The sequence below is a fragment of the Haliotis rubra genome, unplaced genomic scaffold (assembly GCF_003918875.1).
Source record: "Haliotis rubra isolate DU_JTF1 unplaced genomic scaffold, ASM391887v1 Scf1870, whole genome shotgun sequence".
Classification (NCBI taxonomy): Eukaryota; Metazoa; Mollusca; class Gastropoda; order Lepetellida; family Haliotidae; genus Haliotis; species Haliotis rubra.
In genome coordinates this window covers 45,235-70,627 of record NW_025765859.1, presented here as the reverse complement: position 1 = coordinate 70,627, position 25,393 = coordinate 45,235, and the positions used below count along the sequence as shown (strand labels likewise).

The 25,393-nt window shown below is 42.0% G+C and overlaps 1 protein-coding gene across 1 annotated transcript; it reads left to right on the top strand.

Moving 5' to 3' along the window:
* Positions 1-1,122: 1,122 nt before the first annotated feature.
* On the top strand, positions 1,123-24,012 carry LOC124274075. Its single transcript, XM_046709397.1, is given in 13 exon segments — positions 1,123-1,215; positions 4,844-5,045; positions 5,875-6,024; positions 6,708-6,850; positions 7,802-8,039; positions 10,093-10,239; positions 10,757-10,903; positions 13,693-13,799; positions 15,482-15,680; positions 19,530-19,652; positions 19,917-20,087; positions 21,588-21,646; positions 21,648-24,012. Coding segments are annotated over 13 exon segments (1,965 nt in total). The 5' UTR covers positions 1,123-1,137; the 3' UTR covers positions 21,849-24,012.
* Positions 24,013-25,393: the final 1,381 nt, after the last annotated feature.

The following is a 25,393-nucleotide window of genomic DNA, read 5'->3' as shown; positions in this document are numbered from 1 at the left end:
GCTGTATACAGGGAGAAACTGGTGTATATGACCCACCCCTGCCTGGTCAGCATGTACCTGGACTGTCCCCCAAACCTGGTGCTGCCTGGTGCAATACAATTACAGGCAGGTGCTGTATACGAGGAGAAACTGGTGTATATGACCCACCCCTGCCTGGTCAGCATGTACCTGGACTGTCCCCCAAACCTGGTGCTGGCTGGTGGAATACAATTACAGGTAGGTACTGTATACGGGGAGAAACTGGTGTATATGACCCACCCCTGCTTGGTCAGCATGTACCTGGACTGTCCCCCAAACCTGGTGCTGGCTGGTGGAATACAATTACAGGTAGGTGCTGTATACAGGGAGAAACTGGTGTATATGACCCACCCCTGCCTGGTCAGCATGTACCTGGACTGTCCCCCAAACCTGGTGCTGCCTGGTGCAATACAATTACAGGCAGGTGCTGTATACGGGGAGAAACTGGTGTATATGACCCACCCCTGCCTGGTCAGCATGTACCTGGACTGTCCCCCAAACCTGGTGCTGGCTGGTGGAATACAATTACAGGTAGGTACTGTATACGGGGAGAAACTGGTGTATATGACCCACCCCTGCCTGGTCAGCATGTACCTGGACTGTCCCCCAAACCTGGTGCTGGCTGGTGGAGTACACTTACAGGTAGGTGCTGTATACGGGGAGAAACTGGTGTATATGACCCAACCCTGGCTGGTCAGCATGTACCTGGACTGTCCCCCAAACCTGGTGCTGGCTGGTAGAGTACACTTACAGGTAGGTGCTGTATACGGGGAGAAACTGGTGTATATGACCCACCCCTGCCTGGTCAGCATGAACGTGGACTGTCCCCCAAACCTGGTGCTGGCTGGTGGAGTACACTTACTGGTAGGTGCTGTATACGGGGAGAAACTGGTGTATATGACACACCCCTGGCTGGTCAACATGTACCTGGACTGTCCCCCAAACCTGGTGCTGCCTGGTGGAATACAATTACAGGCAGGTGCTGTATACGGGGAGAAACTGGTGTATATGACCCACCCCTGCCTGGTCAGCATGTACCTGGACTGTCCCCCAAACCTGGTGCTGGCTGGTAGAGTACACTTACAGGTAGGTGCTGTATACGGGGAGAAACTGGTGTATATGACCCACCCCTGCCTGGTCAGCATGAACCTGGACTGTCCCCCAAACCTGGTGCTGGCTGGTGGAGTACACTTACAGGTAGGTGCTGTATACGGGGAGAAACTGGTGTATATGACCCACCCCTGCCTGGTCAGCATGTACCTGGACTGTCCCCCAAACCTGGTGCTGCCTGGTGCAATACAATTACAGGCAGGTGCAGTATACGGGGAGAAACTGGTGTATATGACCCAACCCTGCCTGGTCAGCATGTACCTGGACTGTTGTTATCAAACAGAACCCAAAGTGGTGCCTTTTGCTATTTACAGATTTTTGGCATTTTTTCTGGATTTCCATGGAAACAGTTTGGACTTAGTCTCAAAAGAGGTGGATTGGATTCCGTTTCTGGAGCATAACTATAAAATCACTCAATATCTATCAATAAAACTTGGCAGCTATATGAGGCAGATCCCAAAGTGGTGCCTTTGGCTATTTGCAGATTTTTGGCATTTTATTTTTCTGGATTTCCATGGAAACTAGTAGGACTTAGTCTCAAAAGGGAGGGGTGGGCTTCGTTTCCAGAGCACAACTCAAAAACCTTTCAATATCATTCATCAGGACTTGGCAGATATATCTAACAGATCTTGAAGTGGTGCCTTTTGCTATTTGCAGATTTTTGACATGTTTATTTTTCTGGATTTCCATGGGAAAAATTTGGACTTTGTTTCAAAAGGGAGGGGTGGGATTCATTTTCGCGCACAACTCGAAAACCTTTCAATATCTTTCAACAAAGTTTGGCAGATAAATGAGACACATCTTGAAGTGGTGCCTTTTGCTATTTGCAAATTTTGGCATTTTTATTTTTCCCGGTTCCCATGGAAACAAGTAGGACTTAGTCTCAAAAGGGAGGAGTGGGCTTCATTTCTGGAGCACAACTCGAAAACCTTTCAATCTTTCTTCAAGACTTGGCAGATAATCTAACAGATCTTGATTGGTGCCTTTTGCTATTTGTAGATTTTTACTATTTTAGCATTTTTATTTTTCCCAGTTCCTATGGAAACGATTTGGGCTTAGACTAAAACAAATCAAGTTGGACTTGAAATGCCATACAAGCCAGTTATCCCATCCTTGTAATTGAATGCCCCTAAACTATGTCATGCTCTGTAAACAAGGTGTGATGTGCAGCTCCTCTTCCGAAACACCTGGCACTAGTCGCCTTACTTGTGGTCTTAATGCTGACTTTGTCCAGGGTAAAGTTGATCTACATTCATTGCAGAGAGTAGATGCATGGGTGACCGTGATTGGCAAGCTGCACTCTTGTGAGTTACAGTCCTGCCCCACACTGAAACACATATTTCATGTGTCCTTTGTAGTCTGTAGTAACAGAACAGCAGTATTGTCCTGTATCATGATGCAGTACTCAAGATACAATATATTGTCTTGTATCACAATACAGTACTCAAGATACAATATATTGTCTTGTATCGCAATACAGTACTCAAGATACAATATATTGTCTTGTATCATGATACAGTACTCAAGTTACAACATATTGTCTTGTATCACCATACAGTACTCAAGATACAATATATTGTCTTGTATCGCAATACAGTACTCAAGATACAATATATTGTCTTGTATCGCGATACAGTGCTCAAGATACAGTGCACTCTGTCTAATTCCGACCAGCTTGGGACCAACTAAAAAGTCCGAATTATACAGTAGTCCGAAGTACACAGATTTTAATGGAGTTATCTCCCTATTATCAGCAGAATTAAAATTATAAACTATTTTTCGCAATGTTTTTGAAAACAACGATTCTCGGACACCTGCTTCGGCAGCGGGTCCACAATAACATTGTCAAAGAGCAACGTAGCGATGTTTCGAGGAATTCATGAAATAAATTGAATAAACTAATGAATGAAATCAACAACAACATTCATAAAAGTTGTCAAACGTAGCAGACTGTGGCGAAAAAGCGTCATCTTTATCCAATAAAATCGCTTCTTACAACTGATTGATATCACACTGTGTCCAAGCGGACTTCCTGCTCAGTCCGAATTATATAGCAATGTTTTTACATGTAACTACCTTATCGGGCCGACACTTTGGTCCGAAATCCGAAATAATGAGAGTCCGAGATACAGAACTTTTTTATTATGACAACAAAGAAGGATTACGTCGGGACCGTGAGTTCAGTCCTGTTTATACAGCAATCCGAGAAAGACAGAGTCCGAGTTTGACAGAGTGCACTGTACAATATATTGTCTTGTATCACGATACAGTGCTCAAGATACAATATATCGTCTTGTATCACGATACAGTACCCAAGATACAACATATTGTCTTGTATCGCGATACAGTACTCAAGATACAATATATTGTCTTGTATCACGATACAGTACTCAAGATACAATATTTTGTCTTGTATCACGATTCAGTACTCAAGATACACTATATTGTCTTCTATCGCGATACAGTACTCAAGATACAATATATTGTCTTGTATCACGATACAGTACTCAAGATACAATATATTGTCTTGTATCACGATACAGTACTCAAGATACAATATATTGTCTTGTATCACGATACAGTACTCAAGATACACTATATTGTCTTGTATCACGATACAGTACTCAAGATACAATATATTGTCTTGTATCACGATACAGTACTCAAGATACAATATATTGTCTTGTATCACGATACAGTACTCAAGATACAATACATTAATTTACAACTCCAGTATCAAATACATATGATTCATTAACGGTACATTAGAGGTTACATTGATGTAAAAATAACCAGATTCTGTTGAATTTCCTGGCTGGTTAAAATAAACAGAATCTATATCAAGCTTATTTATTTCTCCCAAATAATATCCTGTCTCTGCTGTCTGAAATTTAATAGCAAAGTAAAAGTACCATATGAAGATACATATTGTGTTGCTCCTTTATTATGATGATACGTATCGAGGCCTCATCATATCATTACACCTCTTCGTTGTCAATGTGTGTCTGTTCAGTCAGCTGTAAATGGATACCTTGTACTGACTGACTGAGTTTAGTTTTACGCCGCTTTAGCAATATTCCATCAATATCACGGTGGGGGACACCAGAAATGGGCTTCACACACTGTACCCATGTGAGAATTGAACCCGGGTCTTCGGCGTGACGAGCCAATGCTTTAACCACTAGGCTACCCTCCGCCCAATACCTTGTAGGATGAGATGGTAGACTTAACAATCTAGTGCTTCATAGGCAGCATCTGCTGCTGGGGAACTGAGAAGGTGCACACTCGTCCACCGACTGTGGCAATTCATGCATCGTACCCACGTCTTTAAGAGCGAGTGAGTGAATAAGATTTTACACCACTTTTCAATACTCCACTGTTATCAATATTCCAGAAACATCATGGCAGGGGATACCCGAAATGTGGGGAATCGAATCCGTGTCTTTGATGTCAGGTGCGGTGGGGTAGCCTAGTGGTTGAAGTGATCAATCGTCATGCGGAAAACACAGGTTTGATTCCCCACATGGGTACAATGTGTGAAGTTCATTTCTGGTGTCACCTGCCGTGATATTGCTGGAATATTGCTAAAAGCTGCATAAAACCTCACTCACCCACTCACTTGTACGTGACAGGCAAGCTTCAAGAAAATATACTGACAGGGCAGTGTTAGTGTTGGTAAGGATGCCCTTCAAGCCAATGTCTTCCTTGCTTGCAGTGCCCTAACAAGACGGAACTGAGTAACTTTGAGGCGGCAATCAAGATGGGGATTATCGCATGGCATGCTGGACCGATGAATATGAACAATGAAATGTTTGACCCACCCATGGTGGATTTCACCCTGCAGATCAGCGAAGACCTTGATAAGAGATTTGGAATAAAGCGCTCCACGCGTGTCGTCAGTCAGAGAGACGTCCCAGGTAGGAGCAGAAATATGGTGTATTTCAGAACTGGGAAAATGAAAAGTTGATTTGAAGTCAGTGCTGCGTATAATATCAGTTACACGATAGCTCTTGGTAGTTTTGGAACTTCGTTAGAATTTAAAATGAACAAGATATTTACTTTTATGAAATTTGGTCTCAAACGTAATTCTTCTGTCCATCCATCCTTAGCAACATTATTTTCCCCAAAATATGGCTTCATCAGTGCTTTGATACTGCTGCCCGTGCTGTGTTTGTATGGTTTCCAAATATGTTTGGCTTCATGGATTGTTTGATCAGGCTTTTAAAACTGCTGAAGCTACGTGTCAGTGATTACAAGAACTTGTTTGGCTTCATGGATGGTTTAATTGGATTACTGGAACTGCTAACTGCTTACTCAAATGGTAATCAAATAGCTTTGTTATATGTGCTATTGCTCTGAGGCCAGTATTATTCACTGTATTATCTCCATTCAGAAGAAGAGCGGAAGGTCGCGGGTTCGATCCCCAACCGCGTCATACCAAAAGACGTTAAAATATGGTACTTGTTGGTCCCTGGGTGGCGCCCGGCATTAATGGGTACAACAAGGACTGGTCGGCTCGAGTCAGTATAATGTGTCTGAGTGGGGTATTCATGCTTCACTGCGGCATGGTATCTCAGTGGGCTAGCACTATAAAACCAGCTTCAGTCTGGGCTAGTACAAGCAGCCGCACATACACATACACACGCATGCACGTCGTCATATGAGCGAAATATTCTCAAGTACAACGTAAAACCCAATTCCACCTCACTAGAACTGCTGAAGCCATGTGTTGATGAACAATTCCAGGCATGACGAAAGCGCTGCTGCCTCTGTATGCGAAGCACGGCATCGAGGGTATAACTGTTGGCGTTAATGGTGGTTCAGCGCCGCCGGCCGTCCCAAAGATCTTCCGCTGGGAGTACCAGAATGCCAGCCTCATCGGAATGTGGCATCCTCGTAAGAAATAGATTCTTGTCATTTTCTATATCAACAATTTAACCAAATTATATTGTTGAATTAAAAACGGAAACTATGTTATTTAAACTGTTTTAGATACAAGTTTGTTGGTAATTTTATCTCATATTTCTTTTATTGATGTTACACTGTGTTATATCTGTTAGTATTTACTGGATCGGGTAGTCAGGCTGGTTGACTTGGTTGACACGTGTCATCATATCCCAATTGCGTAGATTGATGTTCATGCTGTTGATCACTGGATTGTCTGGTCGATTATTTACAGACTGCTGCCATATAGCTGGAATATTGCTGAGTGCAGCGTAAAACTATACTCACTCACTCGTATTTGGGTGCAGCAAGACTCTGGAGTATGCACTTTAATATTCATCAAGTCATTGGGGTTTTGTATGACTTTAGCCATTGCTTTTGTACTTGCCCTGTGAAGATCTGGGTTGAAATTTGTCTTCAGGCGACTAACGGGATCATGTGGTCAGGATTGCTGACTTGATTAATCACTGGATTATGAGGTCCAGACTAGACCGCTGCCATATAGCTGGAATAGTGCTGAGTCCGGCATTAAACAACCAACCAACAATTTTCTGCAGTTACCAATAATTGCTTGAATACTGTGGCACAAAAACAGAGTTGACATGTGTTGATTAAGTTGTCTCCCTTGCTTCTAGTCGGTTATCCTGATCCACCAGGCAACTACCCAGCAATGCCCAAGGGCCTGTCAGCTAATGACTGTGTGACATTCGAGGGCCTGGATGAAGCCATGTGTTATGCTTTCAGGAGCGACAACCAGGGACCCCCAGAATCTCTGGCGGTAACATATTTGACCTACAAATATACTACAGTGTTGCTATAGTAACTAAATCTTCAGGTCAATTTGTTAAAATACAAAAGTAATAAGTATGTAAATAATTTGCATTTAGTACCATGTGTGCAAACACTTAAATCAAATGAAACAGAACAAACTTTCATTGGATAAATTATGTGTTAGTAGTGTGACTGGCTAAAACATTGAAAATGTTGTCAATAACATTAACATTAACAATATGAACTATTATTGATATGAAATTGTGTCATCGATAATATCTTACATATACTGTTATGAATAAATAAAGTTTAAAGTTAGACAATGCTCAAAGATATATCAGGGCTCCAGATAAGGGCCGTATCGGTGTATGTACGGCTACAAAATATGCACGATAGGGTAGGAAATAATTTAGAAAACGTAGCAGATACGCATCACAGCAATGGTGTTCGGTCTCAGAATCATTTACAGACGTATTTATCTGAAAAAGTATTATTTTATTGTTTATTGCCCCATTTACACAAGAGTAGCAATGTTGTGGTGCATATATGAAACGAAATACAAGATTACTGATACTGCAATAAATTCCATTCAGTACTCGAAATACTCTTACGGTTTTCCAGTACTCCTATATTGCAAAAATAAGGAGTACATACTCCTGATGTTGAAAAATTATCTGGAGCCATGTATATCATTACACCTAAGTGATGTACAGAACACTGTCTCTGTTAGTAGCCCTTGCACATATCACTCACCAGTGGTGTGAAATATACTGATTCAATAAGAACTCTTTTTGCATGTTTTAAAAATTACTTCTCCGATATTTATCAATAATCGATCAATTTCAGTTAAAAATTATCAGTTGATATGATCTATATCAATAGCCGCCCCAAGACAGTTGAATGATTGTATGTGTTTAAACAATTCTAACTACATAGCTGGTACTGTGTCTGTTTTCAGGAAGTCCTTACATTCTATGAAATAGCCAGAGGACAGTTTCCTAATGCCTTTGTCCATGCATCTACCTTTGATGATTTTGTTGCTGCCGCCCAAGCTGTCAAAGCACAGCTCCCCCTGGTGACTCAGGAGATCGGTGATACTTGGATCCAGGGCTCCGCATCAGATCCTTTGAAAGTCGCCATGATGAGAGCATTCTTCAGAACAAGAACAAGCTGCTTGTTTAAAGCTTCCATAGGCAGTATGTCTTGTTAGAGTTATCTCCCTTGTGTTAAGGTCATACATTTGAAGTAGACTAGCCATGTTATAAAATTAGGACACCATTTTAAGTGAAACGTTCAGGTGCTGGTGTGGTTCTTCAGAACAAGAACAAACTGCTTGTTTAAAGCTTCCATAGGCAGTATGTCTTGTTAGAGTTATCTCCCTTGTGTTAAGGTCATACATTTGAAATAGACTAGCCATGTTATAAAATTAGGACACCATTTTAAGTGAAACGTTCAGGTGCTGGTGTGGTTCTTCAGAACAAGAGTCACGCCGAAGATCCGGGTTCGATTCCCCACATGGGCACAATGTGTTAAGCCCATTTCTGGTGTACCCCGCCGTGATATTGCTGGAATATTGCTAAAAGCGGCGTAAAAACTAAACTCAGTCAGTCAGTCAGAACAAGAACAAGCTGCTTGTTTAAAGCTTCCATAGGCAGTATGTCTTGTTAGAGTTATCTCCCTTGTGTTAAGGTCATACATTTGAAGTAGACTAGCCATGTTATAAAATTAGGACACCATTTTAAGTGAAACGTTCAGGTGCTGGTGTGGTTCTTCAGAACAAGAACAAACTGCTTGTTTAAAGCTTCCATAGGCAGTATGTCTTGTTAGAGTTATCTCCCTTGGGTTAAGGTGATACATTTGAAGTAGACTAGCCATGTTATAAACTTAGGACACCATTTTAACTTAAATGTTCAGGTGCTGGTGTGGTTCTTCAGAACAAGAACAAACTGCTTGTTTAAAGCTTCCATAGGCAGTATGTCTTGTTAGAGTTATCTCCCTTGTGTTAAGGTGATACATTTGAAGTAGACTAGCCATGTTATAAACTTAGGACACCATTTTAAGTGAAACGTTCAGGTGCTGGTGTGGTTCTTCAGAACAAGAACAAACTGCTTGTTTAAAGCTTCCATAGGCAGTATGTCTTGTTAGAGTTATCTCCCTTGGGTTAAGGTCATACATTTGAAGTAGACTAGCCATGTTATAAACTTAGGACACCATTTTAAGTGAAACGTTCAGGTGCTGGTGTGGTTCTTCAGAACAAGAACAAACTGCTTGTTTAAAGCTTCCATAGGCAGTATGTCTTGTTAGAGTTTTCTCCCTTGTGTTAAGGTCATACATTTGAAATAGACTAGCCATGTTATAAACTTAGGACACCATTCTAAGTGAAACGTTCAGGTGCTGGTGTGGTTCTTCAGAACAAGAACAAACTGCTTGTTTAAAGCTTCCATAGGCAGTATCGTAGAGTATAGTAGAGTTATCTCCCTTGTGTTAAGGTCATACATTTGAAGTAGTCTAGCCATGTTATAAAATTAGGACACCATTTTAAGTGAAAGAACAAGCTGCTTGTTTAAAGCTTCCTCAGGTAGTTCATCCACTCTCCCTTGGGTTAATTTAACTTAAATGTTCAGTTGCTGGCATGGTGCACACAAACCATAGATTATAACTGGAGACAATCTGGGATTGGAATCTATCGATAATGATTCAGACAACTTATGGAGCATTTATAGTCACTTGTTGTCATTCAACTATGTATTGCTCGTGAATGTCCGGGTTAGAATTGATCTTCAGTAACCCATGCTTGTCATAAGAGGCCAGTAATGGGATCGGGTGGTCAGGTTTGCTGACTTGGTTGACACATGTCATCGTATCCCCAGATGCTCATGCTGTTGATCAATAGATTGTCTGGTCCAGACTCGGTTTTATGAAATATGGCTAAAATGCTATTCATGTGATTTTTATTTCCATGTCACATATCAAATAACAACAGTGATATATATCTACCATAGTTTTGGTTCGAAGTAGAGATGATATAATAATAGAATATAATAATGGCCATTTGTTATGCGAAATAATCCACACACTAGTGCATGCTCAAAGCACAGGGGAAAGAGGAGAGAGTCAGTTATATACAGAGGAGAAAAGATAATGTTTGACATTTGAAACTGAAGAGTTTGAGATACAGGAGTCTTCTATATATACAATGAATATGTCAATCAGCTGAAGGATGTTTATTTCTCGTGTGTGTCTACACAGATGCTAGCAGCTGCCCTAATGATGAACGGATGTACAACGCTTCCCGGTTCCTGACCAAGCTCGGAGAACACACCTATGGCATCGCCCTGGCTGGAGATTATATTAATTGGGAAAACGATGTATTCTACAAATTTCTTGAAAAGCAGTGTAGGTGTTACCATGTGTTCATAAGAACGTGGGGCGGTGGGGTAGCCTTGTGGTTAAAGCGTTAGCTCGTCACGCCGAAGACCCGGGTTCAATTCCCCACTTGGGTACAATGTGTGAAGCTCATTTCTGGTGTCCCCTGCCATCATATTGCTGGAATATTGCTTAAACGCCGTAAAACCAAACTCACTCACTCACTCATTAGAGTGTGGTCCTTAACTTCTTCTGCGCAAGATATGTACAGACGACATGTATAAAAATGTCATCATTTTGTCCGTCTGTGTGTGTGTGCGTATCCTGAGTAATGCAGAATAAGTTATCTAATTTTAAACGGATTTAGATTTCATTACTTAATGATCTTTAACTCCCATTGAGTTATATTTTCATGGTTATCATCTGTACAGGTTAGTAATGTTTCCTCATGAGATAGACATTGGATATGCTATATCAGAATATAACACTGCCTGCCCAAAGTGACATGATTTTTTAGTTAATGGACCTGCCAACATGTATCTTACAGCTTCTTTGTACTTGCGTGGTCCATGGTCCTGGATTGAGCAGCGACAGTTCAATGACCTTGCCCTTGAGGCACTGGGAGATCACCCATTGGCAGAACAGGTCACCACAGAGTGGAAACAGCTGAGAGCCTCCATCCCCGACTTCACTGGTACGTAGCCTCCATCCCTGACTTCCCTGGTACGTAGCCTCCGTCCCTGACTTCACTGGTACCTCACCTCCGTCCCTGACTTCCATGGTATGTAGCCTCCATCCCTGACTTCACTGGTACGTAGCCTCCGTCCCTGACTACGCTGGTACGTAGCCTCCGTCCCTGACTTCACTGGTACGTAGCCTCCATCCCTGACTTCACTGGTACGTAGCCTCCGTCCCTGACTTCACTGGTACGTAGCCTCCGTCCCTGACTTCCATGGTATGTAGCCTCCATCCCTGACTTCCTGGTATGTAGCCTCCATCCCGACTTCACTGGTACGTAGCCTCCATCCCTGACTTCACTGGTACGTAGCCTCCATCCCTGACTTCACTGGTACGTAGCCTCCATCCCTAACTTCGCTGGTACGTAGCCTCCATCCCTGACTTCGCTGGTACGTCACCTCCATCCCTGACTTCACTGGTACGTCACCTCCATCCCTAACTTCGCTGGTACGTCACCTCCATCCCTGACTTCACTGGTATGTAACCTCCATCCCTGACTTCACTGGTACGTAGCCTCCATCCCTGACTTCACTGGTACGTAGCCTCCATCCCTGACTTCGCTGGTACGTAACCTCCATCCCTGACTTCGCTGGTACGTCACCTCCATCCCCGACTTCGCTGGTACGTGCACCTCCATCCCGACTTCGCTGGTACGTAGCCTCCATCCCCGACTTCACTGGTATGTAACCTCCATCCCCGACTTCACTGGTACATAACCTCCATCCCTTACTTCGCTGGTACGTAGCCTCCATCCCCTACTTCACTGGTATGTAACCTCCATCCCTGACTTCACTGGTACATAGCCTCCATCCCTTACTTCACTGGTACGTAGCCTCCATCCCCGACTTCACTGGTATGTAACCTCCATCCCCGACTTCACTGGTACATAGCCTCCATCCCTTACTTCGCTGGTACGTAGCCTCCATCCCCGACTTCACTGGTACGTCACCTCCATCCCTGACTTCACTGGTATGTAGCCTCCGTTCCTGACTTCACTGGTACGTAGCCTCCATCCCGGACTTCACTGGTACGTAGCCTCCATCCCTGACTTCACTGGTACGTAGCCTCCGTTCCTCACTTCGCTGGTACGTAGCCTCCATCCCTGACTTCACTGGTACATAGCCTCCATCCCTGACTTCACTGGTATGTAGCCTCCGTTCCTGACTTCCCTGGTATGTAGCCTCCATCCCTGACTTCACTGGTACGTAGCCTCCGTTCCTTACTTCGCTGGTACGTAGCCTTCATCCCTGACTTCACTGGTACATAGCCTCCATCCGTGACTTCACTGGTACGTAGCCTCCATCCGTGACTTCACTGGTACGTAGCCTCCATCCCTGACTTCACTGGTATGTAACCTCCATCCCCGACTTCACTGGTACATAGCCTCCATCCCTTACTTCACTGGTACGTAGCCTCCATCCCCGACTTCGCTGGTACGTAGCCTCCATCCCCGACTTCGCTGGTGCGTAGCCTCCGCCTGCCACGCTTACGATTTCACTGGTACGTAGCCTCCATCCTCCATCCGTGACTTCCCCTCGACTGGTATGTAACCTCCATCCCTACTTCACTGGTATGTAGCCTCCATCCCTGACTTCACTGGTACGTAGCCTCCATCCCTGACTTCACTGGTACGTAGCCTCCATCCCTGACTTCACTGGTACGTAGCCTCCATCCCTGACTTCACTGGTACGTAGCCTCCATCCCCACTTCGCTGGTACGTCACCTCCATCCCTGACTTCACTGGTACGTCACCTCCATCCCTAACTTCGCTGGTATGTCACCTCCATCCCTGACTTCACTGGTATGTAACCTCCATCCCTGACTTCACTGGTACGTAGCCTCCATCCCTGACTTCACTGGTACGTAGCCTCCATCCCTAACTTCGCTGGTACGTAACCTCCATCCCCGACTTCGCTGGTACGCTTCGGCTGATGCCTCCATCCCCGACTTCACTGGTACGTGCCTCCATCCCTAACTTCTCACTGGTACTGGTACTGCCAGTCCATCCCTGACTTCACTGGTACGTAACCTCCATCCCTGACTTCACTGGTAATGCGAGCCTCCATCCCTCACTGGTACTCACTGGTGCGTAGCCCTCCATCCCTGACTTCACTGGTACGTAACCTCCATCCCTAACTTCGGCTGGTAATGGTACGTAACCTCCATCCCCACTTCGGCTGGTAATGTAACCTCCATCCCGACTTCGCTGGTAATGCGTAACCTCCATCCATCCTGGTAATGACTGAACCTCCATCCCCTACTTCTCTGGTACGTGTACCTCCATCCCCGACTTCACTGGTAATGTAGCCTCCATCCCGACTTCGGCTGGTATGTATGTAGCCTTCATCCCTACATCCCTAACTTCGCTGGTACGTCACCTCCATCCCTGACTTCGCTGGTACGTCACCTCCATCCCTGACTTCACTGGTACATATCAGGGAAAGGGGAAAAGCTGATATGGTGTCTGGTGGTTAATTACAAACTTTGTATGGTTGCAGTGTTGCATAGAGGATATTGTATGATCCCAAACTGGCCCGACAAAAGATATTATATTGGTGAGATCAAGCAGTATCTCATGGGAGGTATCGCGGCATAAGACTATTTTAGATATCATTACTTACTATCACTAATCTCTCAGCGGTATGCTGTACTTTTCACACTTTGAACACTGTTTATTACTGGTTTGCAGCTCAAAAAGTGAAAGAATGACAATTATAAATAGATGTTTATATGATCTTGTTACAGATTACCATGAGGTCATCGACCGCACTGCCATGTTGTCTTGTAACCAAGGTTACAAATTCCAGTTTGCTGAAGATGGATCAATCATAGCACTGGTGGACAAGAATGGAGTAAGTTGGTTGCTGACTCATCATTTCATCTGACACCAACTCACCCTACTACTGACTCACCTTAATAACTCACTCAACCAGTTGCCTACCTTAATAACTCACCCAACCCCTTGCCTACCTTAATAACTCACCAAACCAATTTCCTACCTTAACAACTCACCCAACTACTTGCCTACCTTAATAACTCACCCAACTACTTGCCTACCTTAATAACTCACCCAACTACTTGCCCACCTTAATAAATCACCCAACCACTTTCTTACCTTAATAACTCACCCAACCACTTTCTTACCTTAATAACTCACCCAACCACTTTCTTACCTTAATAACTCACCCAACCACTTTCTTACCTTAATAACTCACCCAACCAATTTCCTACCTTAATAACTCACACAACTACTTGCCTACCTTTAATAACTCACCCAACTACTTGCCCACCTTAATAAATCACCCAACCACTTTCTTACCTTAATAACTCACCCAACCACTTTCTTACCTTAATAACTCACCCAACCACTTTCTTACCTTAATAACTCACCCAACCACTTTCTTACCTTAATAACTCACCCCACCACTTGCCTACCTTAATAACTCACCCAACTACTTGCCTACCTTAACAACTCACCCAACCACTTGCCCACCTTAATAACTCACCCAACTACTTGCCTACCTTAATAACTCACCCAACTACTTGCCCACCTTAATAAATCACCAAACCAATTTCCTACCTTAATAACTCACACAACTACTTGCCTACCTTTAATAACTCACCCAACTACTTGCCCACCTTAATAAATCACCCAACCACTTTCTTACATTAATAACTCACCCAACCACTTTCTTACCTTAATAACTCACCCAACCACTTTCTTACCTTAATAACTCACCCAACCACTTTCTTACCTTAATAACTCACCCCACCACTTGCCTACCTTAATAACTCACCCAACTACTTGCCTACCTTAACAACTCACCCAACCACTTGCCTACCTTAATAAGTCATCCAACCACTCTCTTACCTTAATTACTCACTGAACCACTTTCTTACCTTAATAACTCAACCAACCATGTTCTGACCCTAATAACTCAGCCACTTTCTTATCTTAATAACTCTCCCAACTACTTGCCCACCTTGATAAGTCTCTCTCTCTCTCTCTCTGTCTCTGTCTCTGTCTCTCTCTCTTGCACACACACACACACACACACACACACACACACACACACACACACACACACACACTCCTGCACCCTTTGCTTCCACTCAATCACGTGATCCACCTTCAAACTTGCCAATGAATTACAACCTTTACCCCATTGGTGAAGATCCGGGTTAGAATTGGTCTTCAGTAACCCATGCTTGTCGTAAGAGGCGACTAGCGGGATCGGGTGGTCAGGCTCGCTACTTGGTTGACACATGTCATCGTATCCCAACTGCATAGATCGATGCTCATGCTGTTAATCAATGGATTGTCTGGTCCAGACCCGATTTTTTACAGATCACCATCATATAGCTTGAAAATTGCTGAGTGCGGCGTTAAACAAACAACCTAGCCAAACAAACATGTTGCACCATCAACCCATCACTCAATTGCACAAGCACTGACCCACTCACTCACTCACCCATCCACATATGGCAGCACTAAAATTGACCCTATATAACCTAATGGATGTACTGTTTCCAGGTGAACTGGGCATCGCGGACAAACCCACTAGGGCAATATGTGTACCAGACCTACAACCAGACAGACATGGATGCCTTCGCCAGTATTTACAACACCGGCAAATTCCAAGTGGGAATCTACAAACCCAACATCACCAATAATACCCATGCACAGAGCAAATCCTGGACACACACAGTTACTGATCTCTATCAGGCAAATGGTAATCAAATTGCTTTGTTATATGTGCTATTGTTCTGAGGCCAGCATTATTCACTGTATTATCTCCATTCAGAAGAAGAGCGGAAGGTCGCGGGTTCGATCCCCAACCGCGTCATACCAAAAGACGTTAAAATATGGTACTTGTTGGTCACTGCCTGGCGCTCGGCATTAATGGGTACAACAAGGACTGGTCGCCTCGGAGTCAGTATAATGTGTCTGAGTGGGGTATTCATGCTTCACTGCGGCATGGTATCTCAGTGGGCTAGCACTATAAAACCAGCTTCAGTCTGGGCTAGTACAAGCAGCCGCACCTACACATACACACGCATGCACGTCGTCATATGAGCGAAATATTCTCAAGCACAACGTTAAACCCAATTTCACCTCACCTCACCTCCATTCAGAAAGTAACCCGTGAAGATCCAGGTTAGAATTGGTCTTCAGCACCCCATGCTTGTCATAAGAGGCAACTAACGGGATCAGGTGGTCAGGCTTGCTGACTTGGTTGACACATATCGTATCTCAATTGCGTAGATCGATGCTCATGTTGTTGATCACGGAGTTGTCTGGTCCTGACTTGAATATTTACTGACTGCCGCCATAGAGCTAGAATATTGCTGATTGTGGTGTTGAACGACAAACCAACCAACCAACCATTCAGAAATTATTTAGCTGGGGTCATTTTTAGCCTTAGATCAAGGGCAGAAGTAATCACTCCTGCCTCTGTGTTGCATAGAAGTTCTTTCATTCTTGGGAGTGTTTGACAGGAGAGGTGTTTTTAGTTTGTTTGTTGCTTATTGCCGCACTCCACACTCAGCAATATTCCAGCTATTTGGCAGCAGTCTGTAAATAATCGAGTCCGGACCAGACAGTCCAGTGATCCATAGCATGAGCAATTGGATCATGCAATTGGGTCATGATGACATGTGTCAGTAAATGCTTCTTGGGTATTGATCAAATTAGAATAGTGATAATATACACAGATTTGTGATGATATGCAGGGATTCATGTTTCCTTTCCAAATTACCGGTAGGCATCCAGAGCGGTTATGGCCCGGGAAAGCGAAATCTGGACCAAACCTCCTCAATTTAGGTTTCGCTTTCGCGGGAACGGTCAAGCTACAGTTAACACTGAAATTAGCGTTCCCGGGACTCTCAATACACAAGAAAAACAAAGAAGTGTGAGTCGTCGTCTGATACCGTAGTCATGGTAGAAATTTAATATATAAATAACAATAAATGTTTGAGCCACAGACTGTTCACCGGATGGATCATGTGGAGGTGGAATTGAAAATATCGTGCATGGACAACTTACATCGTTAAGCATTCATTGACGTTTTACGTTACCGCAATGTGCCATAATTTTCCAAATTTCCAAATATGGCGGTAACGTAAATTATAGTAACGTAAATAAGTTCTGGTAATGAATAATGTTATGGCAAGATGAATAAATAGAGAATGCTTGGTTGGGGCACATGTATATGCTAGATTTTGATTTATAACGGTAACTTATGATTACTTGCTTAAAAAATCTCTACTGATGTCGAGCATATTTTTCCATATTGTAAGAAAAATCAATGTTAACGAAACTACATGTATATATTTTTAGATATCGAGAATAGATGAACAGGCCAATCAAGAAAAATTATCTTGTGGGTCTGTGCAGTGATTTACCACAAGAAAAGCTGTAAACAAAGACAACATAACGTAAATTACACTGACTCTACCGACATAATCTAAACGTGGGTTAGGGGTTTTGGTTGGTGAACCATCGACATGCTAACATGGGCAAATTAACCTGTATGTATTTTGGTTGTTTCATGACACTAAATATAACAAAACTTCCTTTGGATAAAATTTTGCAGCAAGGTTAAATGCAAAGAATACGCACTACAGACATAACAAAAGTGCCGCCATAGAACCAGATGTTTGCTTCTGACGCTGCAATATAACTTACTGCAGTCTTAATGAAGGTTGATACTTATTATAAATTTAGTGTTGTTTAGAATAAGGCAACAGCGACAGCAATTGTCCCAGTTAACTGAGAATTAGTGAGATCTGCTCGAACAAACCGTTTTTGCACGGTGGATTAAATAAAATAGTCAAATAAGTCAAGCAACAAACAAATTTTACTACACAGCTCCAATACTTCTTTTCTTGGAGGCTTTTCCTACACCAATGCTTAAACTTGTCATAGATCAAGTGCTGAAACTTGAAACAACTGAAACTTCATCTCAGTTAAGAGGCTAACAGATCGAGTATTGGGGTCGCCCGCTAATCTGAAGTACGGTAATCCGATGTTTTCATAGCGGTTCGCTTTCGCGGCACTTCTAGCACAACTTTGGTTTTCGCTTTACCGGGAATAGGGAATATTGAAATTTTGCTTTCCCGGGCCGACACCTCCAGAGCACCCCTAACTGCTAGTTTCCAGGGGCCTTCAGGACCGTTCATAATTTATATATATGTGTGTGTGTGTGTGTGTGTGCGTGCGTGCGTGCGTGTGCGTGCGTGTGTGCGTCGCAAGATAAGGTATGGCATGCAAGTCGCGCAAGTTGTATACAGGGCAAGGTGTGTGTGCGCATACGTACTAGGGGGGATCATCAACTTTGTACATAAAACTATGTTTAAAATTATGCTTATAATTATGGGAAGGGGAGGGGGGTGGTCATTGATTTTGTACATAAATTTTAGGGTGGGTCATTCACATTGTACATGCTTCTCTATAAAAATCATCATCGCCGCCCCCCCCTAGCCATAAATTATGAACGGTCCCTTATAGGACACATAGGTGTTCTGTAAAGTAATCAGGCAGTATAGTGTACTGTACAGTAAGATGTAATCATTATTAGGGGTGAAACGGTATCTTGCAGTATTCGTAGAACAGCGGTATTTTGCCTTTGGTTTGGTATACTGTAATGCAATGCAAAAATCGGTGTTTTTGTACCGTCATTTCTATCTAGTCATAAATTGACGGTTTTGTTCATTCAAAATATCAAAGATTATTGTTTGTTTTTTCTGCATTATGATCATATCTCATATACCGAACCGAAATGGACCGAACCAAAGGACTTGTACCGCAATACGTACCATACCGTGGTATGATAGTGCCGTTTCACCCCTAATAATTGTATTCATAACGTGGACTTGCATTGCATGTCGAGAACTTAGTTATAATTGTGCATTCTTTGGTATGCACATGTATTTTTTCTGCATCCATTCTATACATATGTGCAATCTGGCTGCAATTTCTGTGTCTTTTAAAATCCTGGATAGGAATATGTGTAAACTACTTGTGTACCTGAAACTCATTTACCACACTTTATTTTCTCCTAACTGCTACTTCCTTGGACTTTTGTTGTTAAAGAGAATTATTGAGTTGCAGCTTTCTTGCTACAAGACAGTTGAAACAGCATTTGGTGAATGTAGTCAATTTTCATGTGTAAAGAACCTGTTCTGTGGCCTTATGAGTAGATAAGAGATCAGTGGTCAGTTCCTGGCTGCATCATAGCAACAAGAAATAAAATGTGGTCTTTGTTGTTACCCTGCCTGCTGCTCGGCATCATTGGGAATGAACAAGGATTGGTCGAGTCAGAATGTCTGGTGTCTGGGGTGACCAGAGGGCTAGCATGGTAAAACTGACATTACTCTACACTTAATCCACAAACACACCTTCATGTGTGCATGTGGCTAAGGAATCACGCAATCATGCTACATTATACCCCATCTCATCTCCCCTGACGAGTTCATTCTGCGTTTATCTTATTTGCTTGCCTCAGTGACAGATAACACTGAGTAGTGACAAGCCATTTTGTTGACTTTTCTGTGATGTAATAGATGTATGTATTCTTCAGATGGCAGCTGCAAGTTTGGAGTCCAGCTGATTCCAGAGGACACAGAAGCGACCTTCTACTACGGTGCACCACCTAAAGTTTGCATCAGATTCAGCGTTCAGAATGATTCACAAGGCAGACCAGGTGGGCATACGGTGATCATGATGATAACTCAAAGTATTTACAAAGTTCCCCTAAAGTTTGCCACAGTGTTTGATTGTATTCCGGCGCGAACATGCCATGCCATGTTCCTTATCTTCTCTTGAGTTGTATATCTCACATAAGGAAATCACATATATTGGATGCATATTTTCAATCAATCACTGCTTTGAATCATTACCATCAATAAATGTTTAACAACTGGATATTATAGTATTATACTGGAAGACAATATTTTGCTGTCCACAGGTGTAGCGGTCGACTTCCAGTTCTACTCGAAGCCGCCAACACGTATGCCCGAAGCCATGTTCATGACCTTTAAGCCAGTGGAACAAGAAGGCCATCGCTGGCTGATCCACAAACTGGGACAGCTGCTTGACCCCCTGGACGTGGTGCAGAACGGGAGTCAGACTCAACATGGTGAGCGAGGATATCTCTCACAGACTTGACACATCTACACAAAAACCAGAGTTCAAATTCAGCATATGTACCAGGGGCTATTAATATATTGATGCATAGTCAAGATACTAAATTTGTTTTAGTAGAGCACGTTGTAGAGCACGGACTAGTTCCAAAATCGATGAAACTGTAACTTTTGACAATAGTAAATATACCTTTTCTCAACTATGGTTTTCTGTAAAAAATCTATAATGTTCATAAGAAAATAGGTACTGTCATGTCATGTGGAAGTCAGTCAGAGTGTACAATTTGGAGTAATAACCTAATACAGTCAAATCCCGATGAGTCGAATGCCGGTGTCTCGAATATTATGCATAACTCGAAGAACCCGTAGGTCCCGACCATTCCCTGTTATAGTTGTCATCATTTGAATACCGGTTACACGATTCGTCTCATAAATACACACGATGACTCGAGAAGGAAATTTGGTCCCATGAGATTCAAACAACAGCAATCTTGTATACATAAGCCGAAGTCAGTCAATGAGAAGTTAATTGGTGTAGCTAGCTGATCAAATTAACAAACCAGCGCAGCTTACACCTTTCCGCCATTGACGGGTGAGTTCAAAGGCAGATTAGTGATTTTACAGAAATCACTGTCTGTGCTAATCAGACTGGAACTGATAAACAAATGCTTAGGCGGTGGAATTAGGAATGGATCATCTTTTTTACTACCCTCATTGACATACCTATGTCTCGAATACATCGATAAGTCGAATTTATTACTTGGTCCCCAGCGATTCGACTCATCAGGATTTGACTGTAGATCAAAATTCAAACTTAAAGGCTTCTTGTAATGGTTTTAGGGGCAGCCTAATGATTAAAGCATTCACTCATCAAGGCAGACACGCAAATTACATTCACCAGATTAGTACAGTGTGAGAAGTCCATTTCTTTAGTTGCATGCTGTAATATATATGCTGGAATATTGCTAAAAGCAACATAAAAGTTACTATCACTCACTGCAATAGGTTAAACGAGGCCCTGTGTGAAAGTTTAAAGTTTTGAAAGTCTTCTTTGGTGAAAGAATATGCATTCTATTAGAATTGCAATGAGAGGCAACACAACAATAGAACTTTGACGTTCCCATATTTTGGTGAAAGTTTTTGTTGTTTAAGCTGATTTTATATAAATACCAACAGGCAAAATATGAAATGAATTAAACAGTGTTTTAAATTTGAGCAAATAAGTAAAAGAGAATGACTCATTACACTTCCTAGAGTCTAATGTCATGAGGCGACATAAATTAGACACCCACTGATTTAGTTGATGGATGTGATCCAAACTGTGAAGATTGATGCTCACAATGTCTCTCGATTATATGGAGACCGCTGTGGAATGTTGCTGAGTGTGTTAAATCGCAAACAAAAAACATATCAGCAAGATTTTTTTGTTAATGATGGCTTGACACACAGTGTATAAGAATTAATGATAAACAAACACTTCATACTTTATTTTCCAGGAATTGATAAAGGCGTGTACTACGTAGACTCTGCTTCCAAGGGATTAGAGATCCTCTCCCCCCGATGTTCCAGTAGCCACCATGTTGACATCGACATCACCTCTGTCTGCCATCCCTAACCAGTTATCTCCCCTGAAGGACGTTAATGGTGTCTCTTTCAATATATTTAACAACGTGTGGAACGTGAATTATATATTTTGGTATCCTTATGTCCTTGATGATATGAACTTTAGATCAAGGTTCTTTATAACATTTTTGTAAATTTAGGGATTTGCAATTTAGGAGAGTGAATATTGCTTAAGTCGCCAACATCAATTGGAAATTAGTAACTGGTCACGGGAAGGGTCTTATACTATCATATTTTGACACGCATCACCAATTGTGTTTCATTGTCTTTATTTTATATGATGCAATGTTTTTTTTCAAGAGGGAAAATTGTAATGTCTTCAAAATATAGTTTATGTCTTTGTATTTTATTGCTGTCTGGTGATTGATAATTTGGCCAAATATGTCTGTCTGTTTTCACTGAAATGTATGACTGATTGCGCAAACATTTTGTACTCCATTATATGTAAACATTTGCTCTGATAACCTGCTGATGGGGTAGATGTATTGGTGTTAACGAGTAGGGTTGCTGCCACAACCTGAAGGGACAATCAAGATGTCTGCACCATCAGTGTGATCAATATTCATGATCAGTATAATGATCCTGGATCAAAATCAGCTTCAACAAACTTGTTGATCGTGTATCTCAGAACTTTATCAATATCACAATCCCAAAGTATCGAAACACACAATCAAATAATATGATCAGTTATCATGTACCTGGATAAAAATCTATTTCAACAAACTAGTTGGTCATGTTTCAGTGTTTCCGTTATCCGGTATATACCAAACTTTGACTGGTACAAAGTTCAATGTCCGGTAATTTCAAAGGCTGTCGGTCATCGTGTCAGACTAATTTTAAAATCAATTTTCTACTTACCTCTGTCAATTTTATTTCTCCTCAAAAAGATTACGTTTTCACAATGACATCGAGGTGTAAAAAATAGCAGTTTTGTAAAAGCCCAGACTAAAAATAGCGGCATTGAGAAATTGCGATAACCTCTACATTTCTGATTGGTTGTTAGGGTGCAAGGACTTGCGGACAATGAAATTTACAAATGACCAGTATTTGAAATACTAGCCAGTCACAATGTTCAGCTGTAAAAAATGCCAGTGGAAACACTGTGTATCTCGGAAACATCATCAACGTGACAATGCCAAACTATTGAAACACAATCAAATGATCAATCATAATGATCCTGGATCAAAATCAGCTTCAACAAACTTGTTGGTTGTGTTTCTCAGGTACTACATCAACGTGACAATGCCATACTTTCAAGACACACTTACGGCATTTTTGTTTCAAACCCCAGTGTCCATGAATAGGAACCTTTTCCCAACAAAATAGTAATTATTGGAAGGGGATTGAATGCAAAAAAAATGAATAGTACATGTTTGGGATACAACACTTCCTAAATCAATGTTTTATTCCTCGAAGTGGGTAACAGGAGATTGTTGTGACATTTGTCAGTATAGACTGTGCATCTGGCAAGAAGCAAACAGATCCAAATGTTTGCTAAATATCAAAATACATGCCAAATAACAATTCTAGGCTTTAGTATTGCAAATGGTTTTGTACTTGGTTCAGAATGCAGTGTGAAGATGAGAGAAGTTGTACATATGACTACAGTAATACCTTTACATCTTCTAACATTGTTTTCCAGAGCCAAATCCCAGAGATCTTAGTACTTATAACCCCAATGCTTAGCTTACCTTGCACCTTGCACATTCTTTAACATGGTTTTACCACAAGTTTAGACAATGTAGCCATGGTAACCGTTTGGTTCTAGGAGCTTCTTTTATGTAATACTGTTCAACCAGCTTTGATGAAGTGAATTGGATGTAGTGAGCTCAGATATAACGGCTTTTGAAATCACATATGCTCATATATTCTAAACTGTTAATGTGATATTGTTGTGCACTGTGTTAATATTGTAATGGATTCTATTTTGAATATGTTATTTAACATTCCAGGAAAGTGATAATCTTTCTGTTTCATTTAAGCAGTATTTGTGATAACCCATTCAGGTTTTCTGTAATACATCCATTTTGTACATCAGGCAGTCTGAAGACTTGTTCTCTTTTGTTTGGTCTGACATCTTACACTATGCACTGTGCTCCTATTGGTCGTTTCTTATAGTTGACTCTCAAAATGTTCCTACATGCTTGTTCTCAGAAGCAATGACCTTGAGGTCTTAAAGTCACTATATCACACCACACTTCCCTAAAAAGTAAATAATGCACTTCTCTTAATAGTACTAACTATCAGCTCTCAGGGAAGCTACCATATAATTTATTCCCTCCCTCCCTCTTCCCCCCCCCCAAAAAAAAAAACCCCCAACAAAACAAAACCATTATGTATTTGGATAGAATACTAAATTACAAAGTTTGAATGATTTAATGCAATGTTGCATTAAATCGACTGTCGACTCTTTACCAACAGGACATCATTTCAGGAGAACTCCATAGAGTTATGTCCCTTGGAGCGCTCTGTACGAATATCCTACGCACAACTTGTGATTGAAACCAGTTCACCAAACACCGACAACACAGCGTGCGACAGTTTTTGATGTATGGAGCAATTGTTTATATTCCTTATATGGCAAGTGTTCCCTGTTTGGAAGCTGTTCGCCTCAAAGTTTCAGTTATCGATTTCAGTCAAGTCGTAAGGGATAAGAAGTCTTTTTTTGCATCAGTAGGAAGCTAAAGTGAGTGCATATGGGCCAGTATATACATATATTATGGGTAAAAAAATGTGCAAGATTCTGCTTTTGAGGATAGTGTGTCTGTTAGACACTGGGAAATTCAAGGTTTGATCACAAGCTGTTTTGTACCAAAACTTATGAACAGATGGTTCTTGTTGCTACTCTGTCAGACTTTCAGCATCATGGGACATTGACTGGTCACACACATCTTTGTAAATTTGAGTCTTTGTATAAGAAATTAAGTACAGCCATTTGCTTGCCTTAGCTTGCGACCTTGTGTGATTTACTTGTGATTTTGTCAGATCAATATTTAGCAGGCATCTTGTGATTTTGTTTGACCTTTGATTGTCCCAAAGTCCCAAATTTCATGCTGTATCTTTTACAAGTTCTGTACAGTTATTAAATATTTAGATACAGATTGTGTTTTTATTTTCTTCAGCTAAATCTGACTTAACCAGCTTCTCTGTGTCTTAAGTGAGGCAGAAGATGAACCTTACGAACTGTAGACTTGCTCATTTAGGGCTTTAGCATTGCAGGGAGGGCTGGACTGTAGGGAAAATAATGTGGTTCAGGGACTGTGAGACAAACTAGCTTTAGCATTGCAGGGAGGGCTAGGCTGTAGGGAAAATAATGTGGTTCAGGGACTGTGAGACAAACTAGCTTTAGCATTGCAGGGAGGGCTAGGCTGTAGGGAAAATAATGTGGTTCAGGGACTGTGAGACAAACTAGCTTTAGCATTGCAGGGAGGGCTAGGCTGTAGGGAAAATAATGTGGTTCAGGGACTGTGAGACAAACTAGCTTTAGCATTGCAGGGAGGGCTAGGCTGTAGGGAAAAATAATGTGGTTCAGGGACTGTGAGACAAACTAGCTTTAGCATTGCAGGAGGGCTAGGGCTGTAGGGAAAATAATGTGGTTCAGGGACTGTGAGACAAACTAGCTTTAGCATTGCAGGGAGGGCTAGGCTGTAGGGAAAATAATGTGGTTCAGGGACTTGGC